The sequence below is a fragment of the Lathamus discolor genome, chromosome 1 (genome assembly GCF_037157495.1).
Source record: "Lathamus discolor isolate bLatDis1 chromosome 1, bLatDis1.hap1, whole genome shotgun sequence".
NCBI classification, from domain to species: domain Eukaryota; kingdom Metazoa; phylum Chordata; class Aves; order Psittaciformes; family Psittacidae; genus Lathamus; species Lathamus discolor.
Genome location: NC_088884.1, coordinates 13,313,424 through 13,324,538, shown reverse-complemented (window position 1 = coordinate 13,324,538; position 11,115 = coordinate 13,313,424). Strand labels below are relative to the sequence as shown.

Here is an 11,115-nt window from a genome sequence, read left to right as displayed (position 1 = left end):
CTTCTGATAGTTGTGTTATAAGGAAAAGTAGTATATTGCTAACCATATATTGAGTCTTTTTGCATGTCCATGAATGTGGCAAAGTTTGGTGGGAACTAGTTGCCTGCTGGACTGCAGAGCCATCGTAAAACTGTCTTCCCCATTCTGACTGGTTGCTGCATGTACCCATATCTAAGGAGGAAAAATTGAAAAGTTGAAAGAAGAAAGGAGATTTCAAGGTACATATTTTTTCAATAACTGATGAGCTTGTGAAATGGAATTACTTTTTAAAAAAATTAGTTTGTACTTTGCACTTACACGTTATTGCCACCTGCGTACTTCTTACATCTCTTAATCGTTAGCTGTAAGCTTGATTTGTTTCATTAAACTAAGAAGAAAAAGAAACACGTATTCATATATTAGCAATTGTTCATTTAAAATATTTTAATCATGCTTTTAGAAGAGGCTTTGACAGTAAATTCTATTCTTACTAAAAGGGCAAGAAATGTGTGTGGTATCTACGAGTACTTACCAAAATGACTTCTACGTGTCAGTCTTAACTGAGAAACTTCCATCCTTAAAAAGCTACTAGTTTGGAATTTATTTATAATAAAACAAATAGTAAAAGTATCACTACACTTAACTTTCATGACTGTCTAGTCTAAATATAGAACCTATATCCCTTTTCACCTCTTGTTTTGTTCCCTCCCAGTACTTGTTTCACTATTAATTGTATATACTGCGCACGTGATGCTTTTCAAAAACTTCAGTTTTCCAATATAATATTAGTCAACCCAAATTTGCACTCTATTTTTTATTTAATGATATTACACTAAATGTAAAAGTCAGCAAGCAAAACCACAAACAAAAACTGAAAGTAATTACAATCTCCCCTGGTTGCATTTTGGAATAGTTTTATCAACATTTGTAAGCAAGATTAGCAAATCTTGCAGGTACTGTATCAAAATTTACGGCTTTAACATGTTTTTGTAATATAGTGTTACATATTCTACAGCCTAAAGTGTTCTATAGCTCTTTGGGCATCCATACTAATAATGCAATTTGGCGGCTTTTGCAGTTTGCTTCTTGGCAGCAAACAGAAAATATGTTCATTTCCCCAGAGCACCAGAGTTCCTTCTCAGTTTTGCACCTCTGGGGTAAGAAAGCGCTGTCCAAAACATTGATATCTTCACTTTCCTCTCCCCCTCCTGCTTGTTTTTTGTTGGGTTGGTTTCTGGGTTGGGTTTTTTTCTTTCTTTTTTATTCTTTTCCCTTCCACCCAAAACATTATATTTGTCTAATACAAGAGTCATAATCGAGTTTGATAAAGAATAAATAGTGCCATGACATATGTTTCCTTTGCCCAGGCAAGGAGGTAAAGCACCCTGGGTAATCCTACTTGGTTTTCCACTGCCAGAGATTTGGCAGAACTTCTTTCTGGACTTGAATAGTGCAAAAGGAGAGGGAATCACAAGGTTCAGTTTTGATTTTGTATCTGCTATAATGGTGCTCTCACACCAGCACTCGCCTCCATGCAGGTGCACTCCTGGGTAAATCTGCGGGTTTGTTTGTTTTTTTCAATTATACAGACAGTAGAAACTGCATCCTTACTAAAATGTAGGAAAATCACAGACACAATGCAACCAACTGTGTATTTCTTCTTTGTTGCCTGATAAATAAACTTGGTTTACAAAAAAAATCAAACAACAAAACCCTAGCAGCAAAACAAAGCAGAAGTTCCCGTACCCAGATTTAGCCAAGTTAAAAATTGAAATCAAGCTTTTTGTTGGATTAAACACAAAAATGTGGATATTTTTAATACAGTGATGGTGTATTATTTATATACTGTATTATCCAGACTAGTGAAATACACTGGGTAGAGTCACACTTTAGAATATTTTGCAGGTTTTTTGACCAGTTGGAATATGGTACAAATGTAATTTTAACTTATTTTCATTCCTTCATATCGTTCTTTATTTGGGGAGTGCATCCACTTACTATTTCAAAGTGAGGGTCTGATCTTCATTTGGCTTGAATAACCTATTTTAATGACTCTAATGCCCTCTGATGAGGGCAGTGGATAACCTATATTGTGTGTGTGGTTTTTACATGCTCAGTTCTATCTTCAACCTTTTAAATATAGAGTCCTTCTGAAATGAACTCTCTTCAGTAATGTCTCTGTAATTTGCTTGTGTTTGCAGTGTTCTAACATTTTCACTTTGCTGCTGGACGCTTGACATTTTGGAGTAGCATTAATTTAAATGTTACTAGCCTATATGTTTACAGTATCAGTGGGCACGGGAGGTCAATGATACGATATTTATCTGTGTGCCAGGTACACAGCAATAACTGAAAACAAAGTCAAGACTGATATAGTCAAGTTTAGAATTTTTGCCTTTGTGTATTTTAAACAAGAAAGTTTTCTTACTTGTTAAAAAAGATAGAAACTCTTACCACTTCTTTCTTGTGTATGCATAGAGGGATAAAATTTCTGGTATGCTTTTTCTGTAAGTATATGTATATTAGAGGTATCCTTCTTTTAGAGTATAGTGGTATACTTTATTTAGTGATAACTTTGAATCTTCAAAGGCAAAAAAGATGATGAGGAGAAGCAACTTGATGAAAAATCGGTGTAATGGTTTTCTAGCAACGGTGAAATGTTTCTCAACAGGTCATCTGTTATCTAATGGTATAATTTGTGTGACCTTCTATATGCTAGATAGATACGGTTTCTCAAGTGTTTAAAGATATTAATTAGAAAAAAATAGAAAATTCATTGTTGGAAGAGCTAAGGTATTTGGGTTTAAATATTAGCTAAAATAATTTGCTGAATATATATTCAGTCCAGTATTGTGGATATTGTAAAATGTATTGATCTCTTTGCTATTCTATATATGTTTCTTTGTATTTTCTGTAAGCTGGGAGTCTTTAAATAAAAATCAAATATCGCTAACTCTTTTGTACCCTATATGCAAATAAAGTCATATGTTCTATTTAAGAAAAAGTAAATATTTGCACAAAGAAGTGCAGCTGGCAATAGTGGGTTTTAATTCAAAATGCTTTGGAGCTGCTGCTGAAATCTTTATCTTGAAACTGAAATGCAGTGTAAAGGATTCCAAAAAGAGCCCAACTATTTCTATTTCAAGAAATGCAAGCCTACCACAACTGCAGATTTATGTGAGGATGCTGATGGTGATTGCAGCTTTTCCACTGATAAGAGAAAGACCACAGGACTTTGCTATGGGGATCTCTCCTCCCTTTCTTTTGTTCCCATTTCCTGTTGTCCTCCAAATCAGCAGTATCACCATCAGAACATGTTACCAGTTACAGATTACGACAGGGAGGTTGATCTGATAAATAATGAAAAAGGCTAAGCATGCTCTCAACTCTTCAATTCTAGCTACTATATGCTGAATTGTCGCTTTACCTGTAATACAGTAAATGCTTTAGCAATTTTAAGAGCAACTTGCTATTGCTAAAATACTGATCACTATCAGGATATGGACTTTGCTTTTCTTCTTAGGCTATTTTCATTTGTTTCTTCTGCACCCTTTTAATGGAATATGTAGGTCTCTTGAAAGGTAAGGTTGAAAATTACGAGTCTGCCCTGCATTTTGTAACAAATTATTTGAAATGCAGCACTTTTATTTTCTTTATACTATTAAAAAAAAAAAAATCAGTAAATTTCATTTAACCAGATTCATTCTTCATTCATGTTCAAGGAGTCAAAGAAATCAAGAATTTTAACAGACTAACTTTGCAGCACATCATAAGCTCGTTACTTTGGAGAATAAATTATTTATTTATTTATGTATATAACTTTACAACCCACTTTTTAATGCTTGCAGTTGCATCTGAATTGCTTCCAAGCCAAGGGCACAGGTCTTATCATTGAAAAGTCATGCACGACGCAGCAATAAAGAAAAAAAGAAAGAAGCTGCAACCCCTTCCCTCCCTCCACTGAAGACATTCTCTGTTTAAACCATCGCTACACCATGTATTCATGTAAACTGCATCATATTGATATGTCTCTACAATGTGATGTGGGTTTACTAAAGGATTATAGGGCTGCACACATGCTTTTTATAAAATTTGCATGCATGGCTGATTTTGTCTTAATGTATTATACATCAGTTAATTCCTTTTGTTTGTTTGTTTGTGTCTCCAGTGATGCAGAGGACCATAAACCTCTAAAAAAAGGAAGCCGAACACCTTCAGACAGAACTGTGAAAAAAGAAGACAGTGATGATAGTTTAGTTGACTATGGAGAAGGTGTAAATGGTCAGTTCAATGAGGATGGCTCCTTTATTGGACAATATAGTGGTAAAAAAGAGAAAGAACCTGCAGAAGGAAATGAAAGCTCTGAGGCTCCTTCTCCTGTAAATGCCATGAATTCGTTCGTGTAACCACAGAACTTGATCCCCTTGTATCTTCCATTTGTTTAAAGCACTTGTACATCCTCCTCCTCCTCATACTATGAACATGCAGGTAACGGAGCTCCTCACCACAAGATGTTAATGCTGTGAGAATATGCAGGTCAATACAGGTTTACAGCATAATGACACATTAAGTGGTACATTACTATGAATCAAAAGACAAAATTCAAATTTTGTTCAGAACTTGGGTATTTTTACTTTTTTTTTAAAGGAACTGACACAAACAATAACATTAACTTGTAATTTTGTTTCCTGTTGAAAATACAGTAATGTGCATGATAAAAACAAAAAGGAAAAAAAAAAGGTACACAATTCACAGATGAACTCACATACACTATAAAAACATGGTTTGACAATTTGTTATGCAATCCTCTGCTGAATCCCTGGATATGAATTCTGTTTTCATTGTCAGAGTGTTATAGTAGTATTATATAGAACTTCAATGTCTTTGTGGACATTGTTGTGAAATTGGTGACTTAATGTCTAGCTATCATACGTCTTTTTTGCAAGACAGTTAGGAACAGTATGTACAGTATATAATTGCTAAATGATTTAAGTATGACACTTGCATTTGCTGATGCTTAATGAGACCCTATTATCTGCTCTTTGCTCCTATTACTTTATAGCCTTTTTAATCTATCAAGTATTACAGCAGTACAGTGTTCTATTTTTACATCAAAATACATTGAATTGATTTTAGGGCATAAAAGATACGCATTGCAATGCATTTTGGAATTTGTACAGTCATGGAAAGAAAAAAAATATAAAAATGAAAGAAAATATTCCAGAAAACACAGGGCAAAATACATTCAGTGCCTTTATACAATATGCATTCCATAATGTGCTGTACTACTAAATCGGTTGGTGCAGTAAACTGTGATTAGCGGACTACTATCATTGCCAAATAAAGTAAAAATGTGAAGAAAAAAACGTTATGAAACCGTTGTGCTAAAAATTGAAGGTTTTAAATATTTTAAATTACACAGAAAAGAGTATGATTTTTTTTTTTCCCTTTAAAAATAAAATCAGCGCTTTCTAGACAGGTCCAGCACAACATGTTTTCATGGCCTCAGAAAATTATAAGCAAAATAAAACCAAAAACAAATCCAGAATTTAATTATTTACTAACACAGCAAGGTACAAGCTCTTGTAAAATAAATTGTTAAACACCCAAACCAGCCGACTACACCAGTGAGAGTGCATTTCCCTCTGTGTCCCGGCCTGATCGGTATGGCAGCTTTGTAATTATCTACACCCTGAAGCAGTGTGGGGGTTACCGCTGGGAACCACAGATCTCAATCTGACAAGTGCTAATATGGTTTAGTGGTAAAGGGTTACCATGATGGGTTACAAAATTCTTTTCTCGCCTACTATTTCAATCAAAAGTTTACCTCCAAATATAAATTTTTATAACAACCTATGGTTGAAGGAATGCTCAGTTTCATTTGCCAATAAATTGGTTTTTCATAACTTGCATCAAGTTTAATTTTAAGTAAGCTTTTTATATGTAGATATTTTGTTGAATTTGTAAATACACTTAAAGTGTAGATGCTATATGCTTCTAGGTGTTACATACAAATAAACCAAGAAAGCTTATGTTGTACTGTGTAAGAAGTACTATAGCCAATGGTGTGCATGGTATTTTAAAGCATCTACTTAAATACATTTTTCTTTTGCTGTGAAAACAGAGTAGTGAACTGTTCTGCTTCTTTACTGCAGATTCCTAATTGAACCATTCAGAGCTTTGCCAGTGCATTGTTTTAGACCTTACACCTTGCAGCTTTCATGTACATATTGTAGGTAAAGCACAACTGAAGTAAGCTAGCTGTATTAAGCTGCTTTTGCACCTTTGAGCTTTCCATTGATCAGTTTTCTTAATGGGAACTGAAATAAGAAATTAATTCTGCAAACATTGATTACAAAGCACAAAGAGAACATTTTTGATAAGATTTGCCAATGGTTTTGGTAAAAGAGAAATACAGTTTTACTCTTATTTAATTGTAGATGCTGAATTATCTGTGCATGTGGGGGTAAACATACAGGCTCACTTCTGTAATAGTGCAACAGATTTTGTATTAAAAATAAATGTGGTTTTAAAATTTCACCGTTTGTTCTGTTTACACTAGCAGTAAAAATGACATCTGATTCACCATGCAATTAAGAATTCAAAGTGGACAAAAGCATGAAGCAACTCTGGCAGAAGCTGTTCCCATGAAGCTCTAGGACTTTAGGTACTGCAGCCAAATTATTTACGGAAAGTTGCATATCTTTACACGCTACCATTCGAAAAGATGTGAATTTGTCTGACCATTTCCCATTGAAATCTCCTGCTATTTACATTTTACTTCCATGGGTGCTTTATTTAGTCATATGTCTGCAAAGAAGAAAACCAGACCTGCAAGAGTGAATAAGAGAAAATAAGAATGTTAATTCAAAATTAAGAGCCCTCAGGTAGGATCCCAAATGAGGATTTTGTGTCCTGAAGGAATTGTCTGACATAGAAAGTTCTGGGTGTCTGTTTTGAGGTGAGGAAAATTTAAGTAGCATCTTTTACAGTGCACAAAATCCATTGCAATGCTCTTTTCAGATTTTGTCTATTCTGTGTATGAATGGAAACAGACTGGACAGGAGGGCAGCTGCTCTGCAGAGAAGACTGCAGGAGGGCCATGGATTCCAAAAGGTCCAGATGCGTCAGGAGATACATCAGAGAGTTGATGTTTGGCCATGATGCTGGAAAGAGGGATTTTATCACTGAATCAGAAGCCATCCTGTCAGCCCTCCTGTGTGTCATTGGATAAACCCTGGGTATTCCAGCCCCTGCCATCTGCATAGTGTCAGCTCTGACACCTTCAGATACTGAGCTGCCTATTTCTCTGTACAGGTGTCTGTTGATTTTTCCAGCGATGTGCATTGACTGGGAGACATGAAATACAGCTGTTTCTGTTTTGATTAAAGAATAATTCCTGAAAAGAGGGGTCTGAGCTGCCTGGGCTTTGTTGGGACAAAACCAGTTTTGGAGACACACATACGTTCTTTGTGCATGTTCCCCAGAGTGTACTAACTAATGCGTATAGTTGCTACATTTTCCTTATAGTGAATGTTTGCTTTCGGTTTTCTTCTCACTGAAGTGACTGTATAAATCCAGAGGGAATTAAAGAGAATACCCAGTGGTAATTTTTCTTGTAATCTATTCTCACATTGTTCCTAGGAAAGTACAGTTTCTTTGTGGCTCCACATGGCAGAGGCAAGATGGCAAAAGCTTTAGGAACCAGATTCTCTTCATATTCTGCCTGGCCTATTTTAAGACAGAACCTATACAAATAATATGAAAAGAAATATTATCTACAGTACGGAATTGTTTTCTTCTCTGAAAGAAGAACTAGGGAGAAAAGCAGGAAGAGGACGAGATTCCAATAGTTCCTGAAAAGTAATTGTTGTGTTTCTGCCTGTCCTTGGTTCAGCAGTAGCAGTCGTTTTTTCTCCTTCTTAGTAGCTGGTGCAGTGCTGTGTTTCTGACTTTCAGCCTGAGAACAGCGCTGATAACACCGATGGTTTTTATTTGCTGCTCAGTAATATTTACTCTGACCATGGACTTTCTGAGTCTCATGCTCTGCCAGGGAGGAGGGGAAGCCAGGACGAAGCAGAGACAGGACACCTGACCCAAACTAGCCAAAGGGGTACTCCATACCACAGCACATCATGCCCACTGTATAAACTGGGAGGAGTTACCCAGAAGGGCGAGATCACTGCCAGGGCTGGGCGGGGTATTGGTCAGCACGTGGTGAGCGGTTGTATTCTCTTCCCTCATTATTTCCCTTATTATCATTGGTGGTAGCAGTAGTGATTTGTGTTATAGCTTAGTTACTGGACTGCTCTTATCTCAACCTGTGGGAGTTACATTCTTTCCATTCTCCTCCCCATCCCTCCAGGAGTGGGGGGAGTAAAGGGAGGGAGTGAGCAAGCGGCTGTGTGGTTCTGGGTTGCCAGCTGGGCTTAAACCACGACAGTTCTTTGTGGGACCCGAAGGGTTGAGATAATGACAGATCTGACTGGAGTGTGTCTACTCGTATGTGTGATAAGTATTTATTGTTTCAGATTAATAGTCACTCGGCACAATGCTGATTTATTGGCTCTCAAAGTTGTTGCTCTTGATCTCACAGTTTCAGCATGTCGTACCTTACTTACAGCCGGTATTTGCTGTGTTAGTATTTATTGGCTGGGAGGCTTTTGCTAAGGTTCTTGTTTCACTGTACCTAATGGTAATGACTTGTAATACAATAGAATTATTGATCATGAGACTGATCTGGCTTGTGTTCCCAGTGTGGTCACTATCTCTATACTTTGGGAGGTATATAATAGAAGTGTATAGCAATTACACATCTTTTTTTCCCCTCCCCCCTTTTTTTCCCGTATGAAAGAGACATTCCCTTTCGCTCCCAGCTCCCTCCCACACACCCTCAGACTATTTACAGCATCATTTGAGGGTTCTGAAGGTTTTGAATGGCCTTTGAATGCCCTTGAGACCTGCCTGCTGATCGTGATGGGGATCACCATGTTGGCACACATACAGAGTATGTTTTACCCACGACCATTTCATCTGGTCTCGAAAGTTAAGCAGAGTTGGGTTTGGGGCTTGTCTAGGGTTAGACGACGATATAGGAGGACCAAGAGTTTTTCCTTGAGGCTGGACAGTCATGAGTGGGAGGCTGTGTGGGATAGTATGGGCAAGGGTTGTGGGTTCAGGTCCCGTGTTGGGTGCCACAAAGAGCTGTCATGGTTTAAGTCCAGCCGGTAACTCAGAACCATGCAGCTGCTCTCTCACTCCCCCACTTTTCCTCCCCATGCTCCTGGAAGGATGGGGAGGAGAATCAAAAGAATGTAACTCCCACGGGTTGAGATAAGAGCAGTCCAGTAACTAAGGTATAACACAAACCACTGCTGCTACCACCAATGATAATAATGATAAGGGAAATAACGAGGGAAGAGAATACAACCGCTCACCACCTGCCAAACAATACCCAGCCAGACCCCAGCAGTGATCTAGCCCTTCCAGGTAACTGCCCCCAGTTTATATAGCGGGCATGACGGGCTGTGGCATAGAATACCTCTTTGGCTAGTTTGGGTCAGGTGTCCTGTCTCTGCTTCCTTCCATCTTCCCCTCTGCCCTGGCAGAGCATGAGGCTCAGAAAGTCCTTGGTCAGAGTAAACATTACTGAGCAGCAACTAAAAACATCGGTGTTATCAGCGTTGTTCTCAGGCTGAAAGTCAGAAACACAGCACTGCACCAGCTACTAAGAAGGAGAGAAATGACTGCTGCTGCTGAACCCAGAGCACTGTCTCACTCCCTCTCTTGGTCTTCCCCCTCTCTTAGGAAGAAGCATTTCAGAAGGCTGGCAGAAACAGCAACTGGTATGATGAGAAGATGGGAATATCTGAATGTCCTACTTGTAGGAATCTGCCCCCAAATGATGCTCCCCTGAGGTACAAATAAACCTGCCAGGCCATGATTTTTTAATTTCTGAAGGGATGTCTTGCTGCTCTTTGTACACATGAAGTGGAAACTTTAGACCAAACTGTCAGGATAAATACATGTCAACAGGACTTAGACAGTAGATGTGATCCATCATGACTGTAAGGAGGAAAACTGTGATCCTTGTGATCTCATGACTTTTGGCAACAAAAATATACACAAAGTTCCTTACCATGCTGACATGCAGATGAGTTGATAAAACATTCATATCGTGTTTAATATCCAAAAGATGGATCTTTCATTTGGGGTTGGAGAAGTTTGCTCAACTGTGAATTAATTTGGCAGCACTGGCTTTGTACCTCACAGGATAGAATTGAAGCCAGCTTGCAAGTACTACGTTTGCATACGTTACATGTTGGGGAGTGAGGTAGGGCAAGCGACAGTCGCTGTCAGTGGGACCTGGCCAGCCTTTCGACCTGTTCCCCTTCGCTTGAGGTGCTCAGGTAAAATGAAGACGTTTAGAAGATAGTATGATTTCCCTGACAGCTGGATAAAGCCCATGGCATCACGTCAGAGATCTAAGCTGCTGCTGTAAATTCGATTTAATTCTGCCTGACTTTCTATTATATTTGGTGAAGAGGAGGAAAAATACCTGGTCCCCAGCCTGCCATGTTGCACAAATATGCATGCCCATTGTTTCGGATTTGAGCCTTCCAACAAGCAAAGTTTAGGCAGTCTAATTCTGGTGCCTAACTTCTTAAAACTTGCAAGGTCTTGTTCTGCCTCAAGGGCTGAACTACATTTACCTCTGATAACAAACTGTACTTGGTATGTCTTCCAGAGGGTATTGCCCTATTTCCCATTCCAGAGGCTTCTGTAGAGGAGTGCTTTGGTCTTGAAACCCAGCATCTTACCTGACAGAGGCTAGCAGCCCGCTTCACACATAGCTCTTTTCCTTGTGTTTGCAAAGATCTAAGGGCTTCAAGACTTCTTAGGACAAAGGGGACAAATTACATTTTCCTAATGGCGGTACTCAGAGCATATTCCAAGTAGATGGTCTGCAACACATGTGCTGCAGTGGGAGAGGCCTCACGGGCATGGTGGCAGGAAAAGTTAGCCTGTTCGGTGTGGTAAGAAGAGGAGGAAGCAAAACTGAACCCGCAGAGACAGAGAAAATGAAAAACCCCCAAAGGTACAGTATTGCAAGTTTCTTGTAAAAGAAACTTCTAG

General features: G+C 38.4%; 1 protein-coding gene across 3 annotated transcripts in view; it reads left to right on the top strand.

Moving 5' to 3' along the window:
- The window catches only part of NRCAM (neuronal cell adhesion molecule), a 158,555-nt gene extending 152,036 nt beyond the window's left edge, over nt 1–6,519 (top strand). For all 3 annotated transcript variants that reach the window (XM_065693259.1, XM_065693352.1, XM_065693184.1), the window contains one exon: nt 4,148–6,519. In XM_065693259.1, the coding sequence (XP_065549331.1) occupies nt 4,148–4,385 (238 nt within the window). In that variant the 3' untranslated portion in view covers nt 4,386–6,519. The remainder of the gene's footprint in view (nt 1–4,147) is intronic.
- Nucleotides 6,520–11,115: the final 4,596 nt, after the last annotated feature.